Source organism: Melanerpes formicivorus, unplaced genomic scaffold, assembly GCF_026170545.1.
Source record: "Melanerpes formicivorus ecotype bairdi unplaced genomic scaffold, bMelFor1.0.p_v2 SCAF_1, whole genome shotgun sequence".
Classification (NCBI taxonomy): Eukaryota; Metazoa; Chordata; class Aves; order Piciformes; family Picidae; genus Melanerpes; species Melanerpes formicivorus.
In genome coordinates this window covers 53,207,820-53,227,233 of record NW_027142353.1, presented here as the reverse complement: position 1 = coordinate 53,227,233, position 19,414 = coordinate 53,207,820, and the positions used below count along the sequence as shown (strand labels likewise).

Sequence of the window (19,414 nt, the reverse complement as noted above, 5' to 3'; positions counted from 1 at the left end):
TTAACCACAGCTGAACTGCTCCATTCATTTGTTTTGCTGTATTGAAGTGCAAGTACCAAGAAGTGTTAAAAAACCCCTGTAGTCTTACCATTAATAAATACGTAGACTGTCGATTCCTTCTTCTTTTTTGCTGGACTTGTTGGATATTTGCAGCTATAGTTTCCAGTGTCACTTGCTTGAGTTCTGCTCAAGGTCAGACTGCTGCAGGACTGCTTCCCATTCCTTCCACAGGCATATTTAATTACTTTCAGCCTTTTGCTGTCCTTACTTAGTGTTTCAGGCAAAGACCATGAATGAACCATTTCCCCCCTGCAAATACAGATAAGGAAGCAGAAACAATTATGTTGGGCTGCAGTTACATAGCTCCAGTTCCCAAGCTTTCTTTTTTATTATATCAGGCTATTTCTGGGGTTGTCTTTTATCTTGTTTTCCAAAAACAACAACAGAAACAACAAAGAACCATTAAACAATTGCCATTGAAGTTCACTCCCCACCTTTCCCCACAACATAAGGCTTCATTTTTTTTCTAATTTCAGTTAAAAAAAAAAAAAAAAAAAGAAGAAGAAGAAGAAAAAAAGAAGGAAAACAAAAAGGAAAGTGTCAGGTGCATGAACTCGCAGCCAAAGTATCAGAATCCAACTCAGCTGGTTACCTGCAGGTGAGATTTAAAGTCTGGCCTGCTTGAACAACGTGCTGTGTGCCATTTATACTCAGCTCAGGAACTTTTAATTTTGATCCTGAACTAGATCCTAGAAAAACAAAGGAAGAAACAAAACAAAACACATTAACAATGACAAATCATCCTGTTCCAAATCCACTCACATTTATGATGTTATACTGGAAGGGAAAGGTAATAAGAGTATCCCCTTCACCACACATACACCCTGCCTTTGAGAAAATTCCTTCTGTCTTGACTCCAGACTCACATTCTTCCATGCAAATTACTCAGGAAAGAAAGTAGAAATGAATGCTATGCAAGTTTCACTCAATGACTTTGCTTTCAAATTGTTCACTGAGCTTACCATGAAGAAAGTTCAGGACCTTGCAGCTACACAGCTAACCAAGGAAGCACTGCTGGCTGCATTTCCTTAGGAAACACCACCATGGCAGCCCTTTCAATGGGAAGGGCAAAAGTCAGCCACTTCCATGGCAAATGCCACGTATTGACCTCTAAGATACCGAACTCTCACTCTAACAACTTGCTGCAAAGCTGGAATTTCTCTGGAAGAAGTGAAAGAGGCTTAAGGAACTTCCTGACTAAAGGTCACAGTACTGATTCTTATGGTCCCTCACTAGCCACAGGCTTCCTACCAATGAAGTGATGTCAGAAGGTAACTGGAATGCTCAACAATAAATTTTGAACAGAAGGCCAAGGCACACTACAGACCAGATTTGCTGCTTATTGAGAAAGCAAGCGTGCCAACACAGCCTCGGTCATGCCCAGGCCATTCTGGTGTGGGTGAAATCCTGGGTGTCAGTATCACATGAGGAGGCTTAGGACACTTGAAAACATAGAGTCAGGTTTCTCACAAGCCATGCTAAAGGCAGTTTTGGGGATGTTCATGAAAAAGCCCCATGCTCAGAAGACTGAAGTGACACCAGACCTTCCCTCTCATCAAGACAGCAAGTTCTGGAGAGGCTTAATATTTTATCTTTGCCCCATAATAAGCTATGGCCACAAAAGCTTTCATGGCAAGCAGACAGAAATGCATGCCTTAGGGAAGAAACAGTCCTTGATCCATCCCATTGCCCTCACAATGACAGCAAAGTGTTCCAGAAGCTGGGAACATAACAAGAAAATATTTTGAAACAGTTAAGAGTTGAAAACCAGTTTAAGTCTGGACCTGAGTGCAATTTGTGAAGATTTCAGTGTTGTTAGAGTGGAGTTGAGAGTACTCCAAATCACTTTACTCCAAGAGAAAGTATTTCTTTGTCAACATACAAGAGAAACAGCATCACATAAACAAGGGTAATGCAGATTTTCCACTAGAACTCAGTCAAGTACAGTTTCAGTTTTATTAAGCCCCTCCAAGAGGTCCCTGACAGTGCCAAACACAAACAGCTGTATGCATCAAACATAGCAGAAACACATGAACCTTATTTGGATGCTATGAATCACCCACTGAAAAGCCTCCCTCTTGTCGAATATAGAAGGAACTTTCGGACACCAACTCCATCTGAGACTGGTGACTACCTTTCAGCTGTCTAAATCCTCCAAAGTCAGTGGTTGTTCCAGATTCAGCAGCTTTTGCCCAGCAGAAGATGTAGTCATAGATTAGAGGCTGTATATCAAAACTTTGTACTGGGATTCCTTCAGTCTGAAAAAGGCCTGCATTTCCAGAGAAAGAAGTGAAAAGTACAAGGATTTTGCACAAAAGGTAAAGAGGCAGTGCCTTCATCTGCTGGTTTTTGTGGTGGTTTGTCACTCAGCTGCACTCCATTGGTCAGAATGTATTTCCTACTCATTCCCTTAACATTGGTGGAGACAAGAGGTTTAAAACACCTTACGGGACTACCTAGCACAATTAACGTTAAGAAGCAAATAGCTGATTTGCTCTGCAAAATTGTTTGCTAGAGGTCTTCAGAAACCTGTTCTCTTCCTTAGCAATATAGGAAATGTATACTGTAGGGGTCAACTAACTTTTAACTAACCTTTGGCATCTAAGTTAGCTACACTTTACATTTATCTGAATTGTTCCTTTTAGCCATGTATGTCTTATTTAAGCTGTGGCTCCATTAGATTTCCTGCACATACTATCACCCATCCCTATTCAAAACAAGATTTAAAGGCCACTTGATCAGGCTTTAAGTAAGAGCATAACGAGTTTTCAGAATAAAGAGGTCCTCTGAACTGTACCATAGACATTACCAGAAATTTGAATGGTGATCCTGTACAAATGGAGACATCCTCTGTGATTTGTCTAGGCTTCTAACTAGAAATGAATATACTCTGCCAGCTGTTAAGAGAGAAGAAGAAAAGATGCAGCAAACCTTTGAAGAAGCAATTTGTTATGTGATGTATTGCAAACACACATTTTTCTCACCTACCATTTATGGATCTCAATTCTGAAATGCTGGGCCTCCCAAAGAGCACACTCTGCTTTTATGGGATAGTCTCCAATGGATCCTTGCAGTCTATGAGTCTACTCATTTGCCATCCTGAAGCAACATCCCTGAAGCTAAACACTTGATTATTACAAGAGCTTAGGCAGCTTCTTGAAGAGCTACCTAGTCACTTTGGGTGAGATGGTTTGTCAATGTACTCCAAATAAACAATGTGACAGTTTCACAAAGCCACCACGTTCCTGCATTTCATTCATATTCCTCTTGTCATTCCAGAATTGGAGGCTCATTTGCTTTCCTAAGAAGGCAGAATTTATATCCAGCTTTATGAATCCTGCTGCTTGATTCAGGGAGGAACTTGGCCTCAAGTTTCTTTGAACTGCTCCTTATTTCAAGCTATAAAAAACTGAAAGAACACAATGGTTTTTACAAACAGTTTTGTATGTATGTAAAAGGAAGATACCAGAAATGGTCTGTAAGAGGATCCCATTGGGATCAAAGCTGAACTGCTAGAGTTGCAACACTCAACCCAGTTGCCAGAGAGCAACAAGTAGGTTGCTTCCAGTATGGAACTGATGGAAAGGTGGAAAATCCATGTGAGTGACAGGCACTGGGAGCAAGGCAAGAAAGAAAGTCTGCAGCACCTGGTTATTACCTACAGTGCTGAGTGTTTGGCTTTGCTCAGCACCGGCACCCTTCCCAAGAGCCAAAGCCAGACCTTCAGCACTCGTGTTGAGACCAGCCCTGAGAATGTGGACTGCCAAAGGTGAAGGGCAAGAAAACACTATAAATATTAATTATTTTTTTTTCTCTTGATAACCCTATGATGATAACAAGCAAAGACATCCATGTGAAGATCTCCAGTTCTATCTTAAACTGAGTATACAAAACAAGACAGTCTGGAAGCCTGGATGTGAGATCTGCCTCAGAGTTATTAAAATAAAATTAAACAAAACAAAACAAAACAATACAACCACCCACAAAACCAATACTCAGATTTTTTTCATTTCATCCTGCAGGCAAAAAAAGAAACTCAGATAGGCTGTATTTATATTCAAGCTTTCACCCTTCTACACATATTACTTTTATCTAAAAGACACCACAGTATTTGTAAATATTGTGGGTGGGATCTTGAGGAGTGCCCAGTGTTTGCCTAACTTTGCTCTCATTAATATAAGCCAGAGTTTCATCATTAGTTTCAAGTACATTATAGATACTTAACTCCAGTAGTTTAGTAATATTCAAGACCCAATATTGGTGTATTTGCCATGACATCAGATTAACATATATATATATATATTCATTTATTTCGGTTTTTACTGACAAAATGTTGAAGTAAAAGATCTTATTTTGAGCCAATATTGTTGCTGCTGCAAGTGTGAGAGACAGTGTTTTTACCAGCAAGATGCTAAATCTTGAAGAAAAATAGCTTTATTTGGCATCCTATCCATTCATGGGTCATTAGCTTCCTTACGCTCTTTAATGCTTCAAAACTGATGCTGAGCATGAATGCAATAGAGTTTGACATGTTCACCAGAAAAGAAAAAGGAAGAAGAATAGCGGGGAAATTCCTAGTGTCAATATTTAGAAGTGGATTGTGCCTTCAGTGTACCTTCTCTGGTCATTTTACTTGACACTGTCTTTTCTGAAGGGTCACGGCTCAACAGGACATGCTCTCTTATCATTGTGCCTGTCACTAAGCGACCATCAGCAGCCAACCCTCACACTGACCTACATTGGGGGGGGTTGCAACTTCTTTTCATGTGACAACAAGAGAACTAATTAATCCTGATAAGTGAGGAATCTCATCCCATAGGGAAAGGGGTGGTTTTGGGGGGACATATTCTATTTGCTTTGGAAGGCTTATTAGATACATGTGAAAGTCAGTCAACAAGGTTGGTTAATTAATGAGCAACTTTAATTTCAATTGCAAAAGTTAACCATTCTCTCTAAAATAAAGGAAGGATAACTCTTTCTTTTTAAGAAAGCAGAAGGTATAATCTGTAATCTGCAAGGCAACAAAAGAATAAACTTTCTTCAATTATTTTCTGCCTTGTAAAATGAATGAAGTAAGCAAAAAGTTGATTATCTGTTAACCAAAACCACTGATTACAAGTAGCTGGGCAGGAGGGGGAACAATCAAGGTAAATAAATGAGCATGTTTATATTTTTCCAGTATGATCTGTGAGTTTAGTTCTCACACATAATGAGTAACCATCTTGATTTATCTTAAAAGTACAGGTCTGCTGAACTCCAAATCTGGACCACATTCTGGGTTATTATCCCTGTTATGATTTTTTTTTCAGCTTCTACATTTCTTTTTGCGCACTGTGAATTTCTGCTACCTTTAACTACGGAAGGTAAAACCCAACAGCTGTCCTTATGGATTAGTTTAAGAAATAAAATACAGTAGTAGAAGTGTTTAGAAATTTCCTTGAAGTTAACAGGTTTGTTGTCTATTTAATTCTAACATCTTTTTCATCATTTGAGGATAAGTGACTGTCTTCCAACCACTCCAGTTATCCTGAACACGCTGCCTAATCTCTTTCTTTTCCACATGCACAATGAAGAGGTTAAGGAGAATGAACAGTTTATCTTTGCAGCTTCAGTGTACACAAAGAATCTGACCTTTTGGGCTTAAATTGCCATCTGTGGACAATAAAATTATCTATCATTGCAAGTAATTGTTTCGGTCATTGTTAGAGTTGCACATGTTTTAAGGCATGCTAAACACAACTGACCCTTTGTGGTTTTTAACATTAAATTAATTTCCTCCTGATTCAAACACATTCAGCAAAAATGCATTTTGTAGAGGACACTCATGCACTGGAAGGAGGGTGCATATGGTTTCTCAATAGGGTCTTCACCTTTCTATGCTCCTTAAAACATGGGTCATTCAGTCCAAATGCAGTCCAGGATTTTACTGTTGCCTACGAGCACTTCCTCATGAGTCATCCCATTGAAGGGAATGGGAATATGCATGTATGCAATTAACAAGCAACTGCAGAACCCAGCAAAGCATGGTAGAACCTAGTGGTACCTTCAGTGTGTCTCCAATGAAAATTACCTTATTCTGGTCTCCAGCACCACTGTAACCAGAACATGATGGTCTCTTCTCCCAGGCACCCAGTACCAGAACAAGAGGACACAGTCTCAGGCTGTACCAGGGGAGGTTCAGGTTGGATGTTAGGAAGAAGTTCTATACAGAAAGAGTGATTGCGCTATGGAATGGGCTGCCCGGGGAGGTGGTGGAGTCACTGTCATTGAAGGTGTTCAGGAGGAGACTTGATGGGGTACTTGGTGCCATAGATTAGCTGTTTGGGTGGGTTGGATTGGCTGATGGGTTGGACACGATGATCTTGAAGGTCTCTTCCAACCTGGTTTGGTTTATTCTAATAAAGTTTATTGTAATGATCACCTGCTAATCTCATATGGGATATACAGCTTTACTCTATTCTGTGTTTGGGAAAAAACCCACAACTTTTTTTTTTTCTCCCTTCTGTTCTAAGTGTGAATATCTAGCCTGGTCCTGACACAGGACTAGAGGAAGAAGGGACCCTGGATAATAAAGCTCTCTATTTCTGTGACTGCAAAGCAGGTGTCACTGTCTGGTCCTTGCAGACAGAGGTAAAAGCACCATCTCCGCTGCTTAAAAGCCAATAAGCAATAGAAGTAGCCTGTGGTGCTGAACTATGAAACACCCTGAAATTCAAAGCAAAATCTCCACATCTTTCAAATGCCATCTGGGTCTCCATACTAAAGCAAACCTCACAGTCCTTCGTACATCTAATTTCACACCACTTCTCTGAAGCAAATCTAAACTTCCCACCTAAAGCCTGCAGAAAAGAAACTAGGTCAGCTAATCTGTGAGAGACCAAAGAGGTACACCTCTGTCTCAAACTGATTGTGGCAACTGTCTGGATGAGCAAGTTCATGATCTGATGCACCAAAATGTAACCACTATTTCTGTCAATGAAGAGCTTTGCAGGGCACTTAAGGACCATAGGGACTTGCAACAGTTAACAGACATAGGTCCTTGGACTGCAAGGTAGCTTTGTCCCTGTTTCCTGTCATCTTTTGTACAAAGACAGGTCCTGTGTGTTCTGGTACATAGCTTAAATAGCCATAGCCAGCAAACAGAAATACACTCAGGGCAGAAAGAGCAGCTCTAGTTGTCTCACTCACTCCTCAACAGATCTATCATTCACACACACCTCTTTTGTCACTGGAATGTGTTCTTGTCTGCTTTCACAATCAAGAAAATTAAGTTGTTTACTTACAAATTGCACATTGATGCATAAAGTAATCAGTTCATCATTTCATCCCTTTTGGGTCCAGGGGAGACATTCTGATTATCAAGTCTGATGTTCTGCAACATGTAGCAAGTGATTTCTGAATCACAAATTTGTCTGATTCATCTCAATCATAATTTAAGAATACAAAGTGCTATTAGAACATAATAGCCAACCAAGAAAATGGGCAGGTTACTCAATGGAGGAGAAGACTGGGCTGCTGTATCATAATAGTCTGAACAACTTGAGGTTTATCACAGTAGATCAGAAGAGCCCTGGGCAGACAGAAGTGTCTTGTCCCTGACTCCATGCCCTGGAACTAAAAATCAGTCAGCAGGGCAAATGGATGTGCTACTGCCCAAGAAAAGCTTTCACAGGCACTGATAGATGTGTATGTCTTATTTGAGCAAGCATGTCCATCCCATCTCATCTCCAGATCTCAGAGCAAGTGATAAGAGTTTATCTGTACACATTTGCTGGCCCTAGATGTCTCTAGAGATTAATATAAGATTAGATGCTACAGAGGCAAAGCAAAGCACCCAGTAGCTAAAAACAGAAGAAGTGCAATTCTGACAGCACTTCTCTACACCTCTGAGCAGCACACACGACCAAGCCATGCAGTCAACAGCTGTACATGTAAACAACTATGTACTTCCCTGATAACTGCCAAATGTTTTGCTAGCTAAGTCAGGCTATGCTTACAGAGCCCTGTGGTAAAGCCATTTTATTAAATAGCAGGGGGAGTTATTAGTTTAAAAATTTTGCTGTAGAGAAGTAACAAGATGAAATCACAGTTGCTTATTTGAAACATCTGGATCTAGTCACTACTGTTGATATTATTACCATTTCCCATCACACCTGGGCAACCAAGGCCATGCTGTTCAGTGTGCTATGCCCATGTAACACCTACTGCCCAGGGAGGTGGTGGAGTCACCGTCCCTGGAGGTGTTCAAGAGGGGATTGGACGTGGCACTTGGTGCCATGGTCTAGTCTGAGGTTTGTGTTGATAGGTTGGACTCGATGATCCTCGAGGTCTCTTCCAACCTTAGTTATACTGTGATATACTTGAAAGCATTTGCTTTACCGACTAATCAGAAGACTGTGTTCTGTCTGCCCTGAAGTCACCAAGTAACTTGTGCATGAGCAGGGTCACTTTACAAAATGTCAATTAAAAAAAATAAATAACATTTATCATTCTGAGAAGGGGAAAAAAATCTTTTTTCCTCATTTATGCATCCAATTTTAATAACTCTAGAATTTTAGCACCTGAAAAGAGCACCTTTGTCACTATCTAGCCTGATGAAGGTGCTCATTTCATTAGCTACATATGGACTACAGAGAAGATGTAAACCCTGACATAATCACAAACCTTTTATTTCTCATTGAGCCTATGGTACTGAAAATGGGGATCCAAATGTGCAGTCTGATGACTCCATAATGAACCCCTGTGAGATCATCACTTTGGTAAACCTCACCAGGGGGCAAAATGCATATACATATATATGGTGTGCATTGATAAAACCAAGAAAAATATCACAGCTGTGTCCAGCTTAGCCTGATCTTTAGTCCAAAAGAGTGAACACAAATTAAAAACCCAGTTCTGCTGAGGCTATTCTCAGCAAGAACTGGTTATAGCAGAGCTTAGCTGTAGTGACACTTTCACAGCCACATTTGGGGTAGGTTCACATGGTGTCAGGGACTGCATTGAACCTGCTGCTGTTATTCATACCATGCTGCAACATGCTAGCTTCAAAAAGTGAAAGTGCTAACTGGAGCAAAGTATTTAGGGGCTTGAAGGTCAGATTGCAACACGGGAGGCTTCCTGTTCCAGTTGCTGCTTCTTGGTTCCACCTCCTTGGGCAGGGGCTCTTTTCTGCAGTCATGATAGAGGAAAGAGTAGGAGTCAGGTAGCTGCTGGTTTTGGTTTTCTGTTTTATGCTGGATTGTTCCCTGTATGTTTCATTGTGCTTCTTGTGCAAATAGGCTAAGCTAAGGTAATCAGGTACTCATGTATTGTATTATTAGATGATATCTTATGTTACATTAAACTCTTATCTCTTTACCTCAGCCCTGAGTTTTGTGTGTCACTCCTCCCCTCACTTTTGTGTTGGGGGAGCAGGCGGTTGAGCCCTTGCACTAAACCTTTACACATGGCTCACATATCCCTCCATCTTGCTGTGCCTGTCCTGGCTCCCATGGGGAGACCCTGTTCAGGCCATTGCAGATGAAAAGTGGTTATGATTCCTCTCCAAAAGTAATGCTGCATGATCAGCCGCTGGCATTCACCCAGAAGTATGGTTTCACGCCTCAACAAATGATTAAGCCTGTGCTGCTTACAGGAGTGTAGGCAGCCCTACCCATATGACATCTGTGAGCCATCAGAGCTCCTTTGTCACTTACTGACACATGTCAGCAACTGCTGTGCCTCTGCTTTAATTTCACCATAACAGATCCCAGCACATAATCATCTGTTCAATATTTTTTCAGAAAATGTATTGCATTAACTAGTGTAATAGCAAAGTATTGATACAGTGTAAAGACAAAACTAGTACAGAATCATAGAATGGTTTGGGCTCAAAGGGACTTTAAGGATCACCTACTCCCAAACCCCCTGCCATGGGCACAGACACCTTCCACTAGACAAATTTGCTCAAAGCCCCATCCACCCTGGCCTTGAACACTTACGCACTCACAACTTCTCTGAGCAACCTGTTCCATTGCCTTACCACTCTCACAGTAAAGGTTTTCCTCATAATACCTAATCTAAAGCTACCCTTTTTCAGTTTGAAACCATTGCCCTTCATCCTATCACTACACTCCCTAATAAAGAGTCCCTCCTCATCTTTTTTGTAGACTCCATTTAATCATCAAAAGGCCACTGCAAGGTCCCCCTGAAGTCCTTTCTTCTCCAGGCTGAAGAATCATAACTCTCTCAGTGTAGCCTCATAGGGGAGCTAGGTACATTAAAAACAGTCACAAAAATAACTTAGAACTCCTGTACAGAGTAAGCATGTATATTTGGATGTTTTCTTGCCCAGGTTTAATTTCTTAATATTTGCTACATATTCCCTGGCAGGACAAATTAAGCCATATAATAGGACTGAATGGGAAGGCTATTTCACATATACAGGCAAACTGCCTACCTGCCAGTACCCTGCCAGATCAGTCAGCAGCACAGACTGTATTATTCATTAAGCTGTGCACACAGGAATAAATTTGGAACTATAGAAAAGAAAATCTAAAGCAAAGCTGCAGGATTCCCATTTTGCTGATGGCTGAGAGTTATTTCCAATGCTCCATCATGATGGCTGAACTGTGCTGTAACATTTCAAGATGAAAAAGACAAAGTCAGGAACTGACTTCCCATTCATTCTACTTAAACCCATAAAGCTGAGCTATCAGCAAAGGCCCTGGGTTCAGAACAAGAGAAGATAAGTAATGTGACACAACAGTTTAAACCAGAGAGAATGAGAAGAACCAGAATACTCTGGTTCTCTCTGTGCAGACCAGAGAATCTCAGAATTGTTAGGGTTGGAAGGGACCTCAAGGATCATCTAGTTCCAACCTCCCTGCCATGGGTAGGGACACTTCACACTACATCAGGTTGCCAAGAGCCACATCCAGGCTGGCCTTAAAATCATCCAGGGATGGGGCTTCTACCACCTCACCGGGCAACCTGTTCCAGTGTCTCATCACCTCCATCGGGAAGAACTTCCTGACATCCAATGTGAATCTACCCATTTCTACTTTTGTTCCATTCCCCCTAGTCCTATCGTTACCCGACACCCTAAAAAGTCCCTTCACCAGTTTTCTTGGAGGCCCCCTTAAGATACTGGAAAGCCACAATAAGGTCTCCTCGGAGCCTTCTCTTCTCCAGACTGAACAGCCCTAACTCCCTCAGTCTGTCCTCATAGGAGAGGTGCTCCAGAAGTCTTCACAGAGGACAGAGTTGCAGTAGCTTAAGAGATTAAACACATTCTGCACTTAAATGACATCTAAACCACGAAGTCTACAGTAGGTACACATGCAGGAAGCTCCAGGCAAGTTTGCCTATGGCTCAGTTTACACTGGAAAATTATAAACATTGGCACTTATAAAATAGATTAAGAAGAATGTCAATGGCAGCACTGCATGAAACAAAGGTAAGTGGGGGTTCACCCCAAATGCTGCCAGCACAACAGAAGAAAATTGTTTTTATTACCCAATATAATGCAATTTAATCCCACTATTTGAGGGCAGTTTGCAGTAGTCAACACCTACATTTTGGCAGACACTAATTTTAGTTTCCTTGACCCTCGGTCCCACGGTTTCTTAGTAAATAATAGTGGATTCTAGATCATACTAGAAAAAAAATTTCCTCTCTGGAGCATTTTATCAGATAACTGCTTCCTGCAAGTTTCCTTGAGCCTCCCCTGAAGATCAGATGTTGGACATTGCCAGAGACATGAGTTGGAACTAAACAGAGCCCTTCTCTGATCCAGGATGGCAACTCTCATGCTTCTGTTAACAGTAGTCTACCATGATCTTGATGAAGAGTTTTTCCACAGGCGAAATGACAAGGGGAACAAAAGGAGCAAATTCCTTCACTCTGTGGCAGGAAAGAATCCCACAGGAAGGATGCTTAAGTGAACTATGTGAAATTGTGAAATTCCTCTCATGAAACGCCCTCACATTCATCCCTCACTACTCCCCACACACTAAGCAGGGGGCCTTGTTCCCAGAGCATGGGCTTCCCAAGGGAACTTCAGAGAAGTGGACACATCTGCTCACAGGTCACTGGCTCTTCCAGGGCCACTGTGCCGTGCCTATTCCACCCCTGCTCCTGGGTACAGCATGGAAATAATGTCACCACTTTGTCACAGCATCTTCACCCCAGAGAAGTTGTAGAAACAGCTTTCTCCTAACCACTTTCCATCTCTTAACTGCTCTAACAGCAAAGAGCATCTTATTTCAAGGCCATAGCTCCAAAAGAAGGCATACAGCTTAAAAGGGACTGTGTTTAGGAGTGTTTAGTGCCATGTGTCAGTGAACGTTGGAGGAGCAGCTCCACCATCCATGAAAGTCATGCAAACAAAAGTCAGTGTCAGCTGTGTCAGGTTGCCTAAATATGTTACAAGAGTGACAGCATTGTGGATATGGTAAAGATTTTGGTAAACAAATGGTGATTTTGGTAAAGAAAATCAACTGGGAATTGATTGAAAACCAACAGAGATAGTAAAATCACATAATCGTGAATGTGACTACATCAACACAAGCCAAACAGAAGTCTTGGAAAGATTAATAAATCAGTTAGCTGTTTTACAAGCATCTATAATGGTCCTGAGTAACACAGATGTGTCACCAGCAAAATCATCCTCCTCTTTATCTTTAGGCTGGCACATTCCCACCCACTGTGCCATAGGCTGAAAAAACCAATACAAATACCAAACATGACTTAATATAGAAGAAACAAGTCATCTACGCTCCCAGCCCAAGTTTCTCCACACATCTCAATGACTCAAGACATAAGTTTCAGACAAAAGTACAGCTGAAATGTATAGTTTCGAATCTCTTCCCCCACACTCCTGTTTCTCAGTTATCACTTTGCTTATTTCTAGCACTAACTCATTCTGCCAGTCACAAAAGGCATGATATTGTGCCATGCTTGGCTTTTCAGAGAGCGCTAATGCCTGTGTTTTCACTTTTCAAACTGCTGCTTGTAGCATATCTTTTTCTTTTAACCACCAGGATTTAGACAGTGCTGAACTCCAGCTGTTGGGAATGAAACTGTGTAGGCACCTCCCTGACAATCACTGGGCTAATTTCAGGATGAGCAGTTCCCATACAGTGGATTCAGAAATAAGACCATTCCTAGACAGAAATGCTTGAGAAACATTGCTCCTTGCAGAAATCTGTAGTCAGGATGCATCACAAGGGCAAACAGAGAAGAGCCTGGTGATGTCCATGGTGCTCAAATTAGACAGAGACATTTCCCCATGTTCTTAAAATACTGATAGACTGGGGGGAAAAAAAAAAAGACTGATGGAAGGAAGTGAAATCTAAAGATAAAGCACATCTGTGGAGGGAGCAGCTTCCTTCTTGAAGGTCTCACACTAATAGGGCAGGCTTACCTCTAAGAGGAGAGGTGACTGGGTATCTTACACCTCATGGCAAAGCTATTCTTGCAGCAGTCTGGCTTTCCATTCCCTCGGGGGCTGCAGCAGGAAGTTCCCACCCATAACTTGGGTGATTCAAAGGAACAGTTCTGCTGATAAAGCCTCACCACAGACCCACTGGACAGAGACTTCAGAAATGCCGAACCTTAACCCTCAGCTGCTAGGCTTCCTCCTTTCCCAATCTCAGTTGGACATGGAAACTTGAAAGTTGATAAACAACATGCTTAAAGTTTCCAACCCACATTAAAGTGTAAGGAATCAACAACTGTCCTGAAAATCTGGACAATGTCCTTTTGTACTATACACCCACACTGTGTGAAGAGCTACTGGTTCCAGTCTTTGAAGCATCTGACAAAAAATAGGCTCAGTTTGTTTATTATTGTTCATGTGGAAAGAAAACCCCAAAACAACAACAACAAAAGAACACTACCATCAAAAACATAAAATCCTTGAATATCCTCAGTGGCAAATTTTTAGGGTTTTAAGTGTATTGGGTGCTTCTGGATATGAAAATATTTACAGGGCACAGGCCAAGTCCTGACTGAGTCCAGCATGAACGGCAAATCTAGAAGATGCTAGCCCAACCCAAAACAATTGCTCCAGATTTACACCAACTATAAGAGAATGAAATAGCGTTGTGTAGAGTTTATGAGCAAAACACCTGTCTGGCAAACCATCAGTAAGTGCTGCAAGTGATTTTGAAGATTGATAATTAAAGCCCATGTATATATTTTGTGGAAAACTGTGTTATACAACAGGGCCTAAAGGGCCTAACTCTTCTGGATTTTGTGACTGTAGTCTGGAATTTTAAAGAGTGCTCAGTTTCCATTAAGATGCAGAAAGGGGAAACCCAGTTTTTCTGGACTCCATTAAGATCTCTAGCCTTAACTTCAAATGTGACCACTATGCGTCTGTACAGGTGTTTCCGTGCATACTCAAATCAATACCTTGATGTATGATATTCCATCCAAATAGCACTTTCAGAGAAGTCATGTGCAAGAAATTAACTTCAGCACTGAATAGATTTGACTTGAAATTTCTTAAAAAGTCCACCATTTCCTAGGGATTCTGGTCCAACTGGAATAACTGAGATTCATATAGCACCGTTCACAGATAAGATTCCAACAGAACTGCTGAAGAGAGTCCAACAGAGGGCCACAAGGATGACTGGGGAACTTGATCATCTCCCCTGTGAAGAGAGACTGAGAGCCCTGGTGCTATTTAGTCTTGAAAAGACTGAGAGGGGATCTCATCAGTGTGTACAAATATCTGAGGGGTGGATATCAAGTGGAGAGGGTCAAACTCTTTTCAGTGGTGCACAGTAATAAGACAAGAAACAATGGGTTCAAGCTTGAACATAGAAGATTTCATCTCAACATGAGGAGAAACTTCTTTACAGTGAGGGTGACAGAGCACTAGAACAGGCTGCCCAGGGAGTCTGTTGTTGTGGAGTCTCTTCCTCTGGAGACTTTCAAAACCCACCTGGATGCTTTTCCTGTGCAGGCCACCCCAAGTGATCCTGCTTTGGCAGGGGGTTGGACCCTATGATCCCTTGAGGTCCCTTCCAGCCCCTAATATACTGTGATAATGTGTGATACCTTCTGGCTGCTAATTGTGAGGGTTTGCTGCTTCTGTGTGGAAAGCTAGAAATACAGCAAAATTATTATCTTACACTTCTGGAAATGTGGCTGCATAATCCTTGATCCAGACTGCAGAATCAAGTCTTTTCAGGGTTTAAACCCAGTCCTTCACATTCAAAAATGCTATTAATTATTGTCATAAAAAGTCTGGGATTGGGAGACCGAATTTAATACGGCAACAGCGTTTTCATATTGCACACATACAGTTTTTGGCATAAATGTATGTAATACAATTTGTGGAATAAAGATGCAAACCAGACAAAAGTATTCTTTCCCACAATAGGCAAAATATGTAAGTGTGCAGAAATGCAAGAGAGCTGAAGTGCCCAAAACCCACATGTCAAAGAAATCACTTCTTTACTCTCATTTTTCTAATGGAGGCTCTTAAGCTTGTAGCTTGCATTCACCTTTGGGCCAATTTAAATTATTAAATAGAAGTATATAAGCTAAAAGACTTCCTTCAGTCATTTCCTTTTGAAACTCTCTCCAGTAGCTCCCAATCCAGTGACTATTTCTGCAACTCTCCTCTGGTCTGGAAGCTCAGCAGGCAGCCACAAAGACTGAATTACAAGAGTGGACTGTAAGGTGGAGATGAAGTAAATTTCATCCAGAACAAATGAAACAGGAAGTGTTGGACAGCCTGAGTAAGGTAAGTAGACAGTGAAGGAGGGCAAAATGGGAAGCAAAGCATCGAGAGATGCACAGTACAGAATTTCACCAATAACTTTGAAACTCTCCGTGCAAATGCAGCCGTGGAAAGTTTTACCACTGACCCAGAGAAAGCATGATCAACCTACCAGGGAAGTTCAAATGAAGCTGTGCAAACATGATTTTCTTTCAAAACAGAACCCACCAAAGCAACCAACCAAGCAAAAAGAAAGTGTAGAAAAATCCAAGAGCTTGGAAAGTCTAAATTCTGATTTGGAGCATAATCTCTCCATTTAAGGGGGAAATATGAATTCCCATGCGAACTACAAAGAAGCACCTTTCTGGTGCCTGCTGCACCTGACTCAGCCTCAGAATGTACATACCCATCACTCAGAGCACCAGATTTTCCCCTAAACGAGCCAAATTTTTCACATTGGTCTTGAATGTCTCCGTCCCCGACAGTCCCTGGGACAGGAAGGTGAACCAGGGTCTCTAACAGCCCCTGGCTCAGAGAGTCCACCTTCTCCCTAGGCAGTGTCTTTGCCATGATTTGCACAATGGGAAATCTTCCCGACAGGAAAGAGGAAGCCAGTCCCCCAGCATGGCTTGTCACTGCAGGAGCCCATGTGGGAGCGGGACTCCGAAGTTCAAGCTCAAGCTGTGAAGGAAGCCTGGCAAGGATTTGAATCTCCATTTCCTGTATCCAGGGTGGGTGTTCCATGCTTATGCCTATTTCATCCTGGGTATAAGAACCTCCCTGGCAGAGACAAATAATGTGGGGAAATTAGCACCTTCCTGGGGAAAAGAAAGGAAAACAAAGAATACATAGGTATCTATATCAAAACTCATGAATCAGCACTTCCCGAGCGGGAAAACGTCTCGTCGGAGCGTCCTCGACAGCACTACTCCCGGGCAGCCTTGCGACGCGGCTGCCTCCGGTCAATACCAGAAGCAGCACCAGGGAGACGGCTTCCGTAGGCATCGCCTGGCACCGCGCCGGAACCGCTCCGGCAGGCTCATGGGTGCGGAGCAGACCGAGCCCCTGCCCACTTGCACAGGCGAGCGTGGCGGGTCGGGCAACAGCATCGCTAAGCCCTGAAACGCCGCACTGCCCGTCCACCGGCCTCGACACCTGTCCGAGGGGAGCTCGAGTTTTCCCCTCCCCACCGGAGGCTTGCTCTCGCTCCCAACCGGCCCCCAGTCCCGGCGATGCTGAGCCCTGTCTCCGCGGAAGCTGTTAGCGGCCGCGCCCCGGGACGCCGCACGCAGAAGGCCTGCAGGTCTGCTGACCCGCTCCGCAAAGCAGCCCCATGGGCCGGCGGTGCGATGAGCCCACCTGGGACTGGCCCTTCCCGGTCCTCGCGCACCCCAGGCCACCCGGGTGGCCAGCAACGCAACGCTAAGACGAGCTCCAGAACCACGGCGCTCCGGCGCAGCGGGGACGGATCATCTTTCGAAGCAAAATTAAAACTCAATTGAGAAACGCAAATCTGCACCGATCCACCCCAGCGCACGCAGCATTGCGGGATGCAGGCGCCAGAGAGCAGCTTCATCCCACTGTCCAGAGAGACAGACGCCGGGTACTCCTGAGGCCGCCCCACGCCGGCAGCCCCGACCGATGCTCCGCCGTCCTGTCCGGGCTGGAAGCAACAAGACTAGGACATTTGCGAAGGAAACAGGCACCTTTGTTTCTCTTCACGGGCAGAACTGGGAGAGGCTGACACTCGGGAAAAAAGCGGGGAGGAAAGAAGCCCGCCCTGCAGCCAAGACATGCTTTCTTTCCGTGATGCACCGATTAGGACATCTCCCGGAACAGCTGTCCCCCGTGTCTGGGAGAGCTTCGCCTCCCTACCGGCCCCGCCGCCTTGCCTACAGGAGAGGAGCCACCAGCTGCTCCGCACCGCGAGCACCCCCGAGACGCTGCTCCCGGGGCACATCGCCGGGGAACCGGAGGCTAATCACCCCTCGGAATGAGGCGTTTCGCTGCTCTCTGCAAATCGGGAATCCGGTCCTCCTGTCCTGCCCAGGGCACGGCGGCGGAGGGGAGGCAGGTGCCCGCCGGCTCCAGCCGACAAGTGGAGTGCGGCGGAGCCGGTCAGGGGCACAGGAGACGCCGTCGAGGATGCACATTGCTGAGGGCACGTCACGGGGGCGCGGAGCGGGGGCCGAATGGGGCAGCGACTCGCGGCGGACCCTTACCTGCAAGCAGGAGGGCAGCTCCCAGCAGCACGGTCCCTGAGAGCAGCAAGCGGGGCATCGTCCTGCCCGCGGGAGCGCAGGGCTCTTCCTTTGCCGACGGCAGCGAGGCAAAAGCACTGGCTGGGCTCCGAAAGGCTCTCTTCGGTCCCGGGCTTTTTCCGCGGTGGTGGAGATAACGGCGCCGCGCGGCACGGGATCCGCATCCAGCAGCCCCCGAGCCCTCCCCACCCGCCCCGGCCCGCGGAAAGGGAGTGTCCGCTGCGAGCCGCCCTGCAAGCTTCACCTCCTGTGGACATCAATTAACAGCCAGCCGCAGCCCCGCTGATTTATAACTTCTCCACCCCTCACCGCGCACCCCCTCCGCCCCCCCGGCCCACATCCTCTGCTGGGAGCACGCCCTCCCCGGGACGTGTCCCCCGCCCGCCGCCGGACACAGGGTTGCTATCCCGCGGCTCTGCCGGCCCCGGCCGCCCCGCGGAGCCTGCCTGTGCCCTGCAGCCAGAGCCCGGTTCTGGGGAACTCCAGCCACCGGGGCCGCAGCGCTGCTGGGGCGGGGAGCCGGACTCGCCGCCCTCATGCCGCTGGGTTCTTCCAGGGAAGTCGCGATTCTCGGACCAAACGCTGAGCCTTGCGAGTGTCTGTCCCGCAGAGCCCTTCCCCTGCTCCGCAATAAGGCTCCGGCAGCGCCGCGTCCTGGCTCTGGCTCCCGGGCCGGGTCAGGCTGGTGCTATACAGCCTTTCCCCGGCTGCCGGGCACGGTGCGAGGAACACCTCAAAGCGCTGCCCGTGCCCCGAGGAGAGCGGGAGCAATGGGGCAGCCTGCCCACAGCGGGACCTAGCCCTGACCAGCATGGGTCTGAGAGGTCGGGACGAGGAAGCCGGGAAGGGGCAGCACTGGCTAAGGATGCTCCAGGAGTCTTCCCTGCCAGCACTGCTGCTGGCCTTCACTTGACCCTGTGACATACAGGACTACCCTAAAAATATATTTATCCTTCCTATGAATTTACCTCATGTTTTCCATATGTGTTTTATTTTATGAAAGACCAGAAGAGAGCCTGTGACAGCAAAATTCAAGTCCTGTTTCCACTTTTTTGCCACCAACAGAGAAAGGCTGTTGGGTGAGTCAGGTCTTTGCTTTTGACCTCATATGGCCCTTCCAGTTGCAAGAGTGTCTGCATGGGGCAGGTAAATGTGATCACCCCCACCTTACAGAAAAGGGAGTGGAGGCACATGAAGAGGTTAGGTGGCTAGTCCGAGGTCATAGGAAGCTGGTGACAAGAGACAGAAATAGAACTCAGATCTCTCATGTCCCACTAGACCATCCTGTTCAAGAAGAGAGATGACAAGTTGGTGTTGTTTTTAAATTGAGAACTGTTTAGCTTTCAAGTTTAAAGTCTATGAGAATATTTCCTGTATG

General features: G+C 44.7%; 1 protein-coding gene across 4 annotated transcripts in view; it reads right to left on the bottom strand.

Annotated features, from left to right (window-relative positions):
* The window catches only part of FLT1 (fms related receptor tyrosine kinase 1), a 128,460-nt gene extending 110,181 nt beyond the window's left edge, over window positions 1–18,279 (bottom strand). For all 4 annotated transcript variants that reach the window (XM_068143393.1, XM_068143411.1, XM_068143402.1 and 1 more), the window contains exons 1-3: window positions 17,998–18,279; window positions 653–749; window positions 89–309 (exon numbers count right to left, since the gene is read on the bottom strand). In XM_068143393.1, the coding sequence (XP_067999494.1) occupies window positions 89–309; window positions 653–749; window positions 17,998–18,055 (376 nt within the window). In that variant the 5' untranslated portion in view covers window positions 18,056–18,279. The remainder of the gene's footprint in view (window positions 1–88; window positions 310–652; window positions 750–17,997) is intronic.
* Window positions 18,280–19,414: the final 1,135 nt, after the last annotated feature.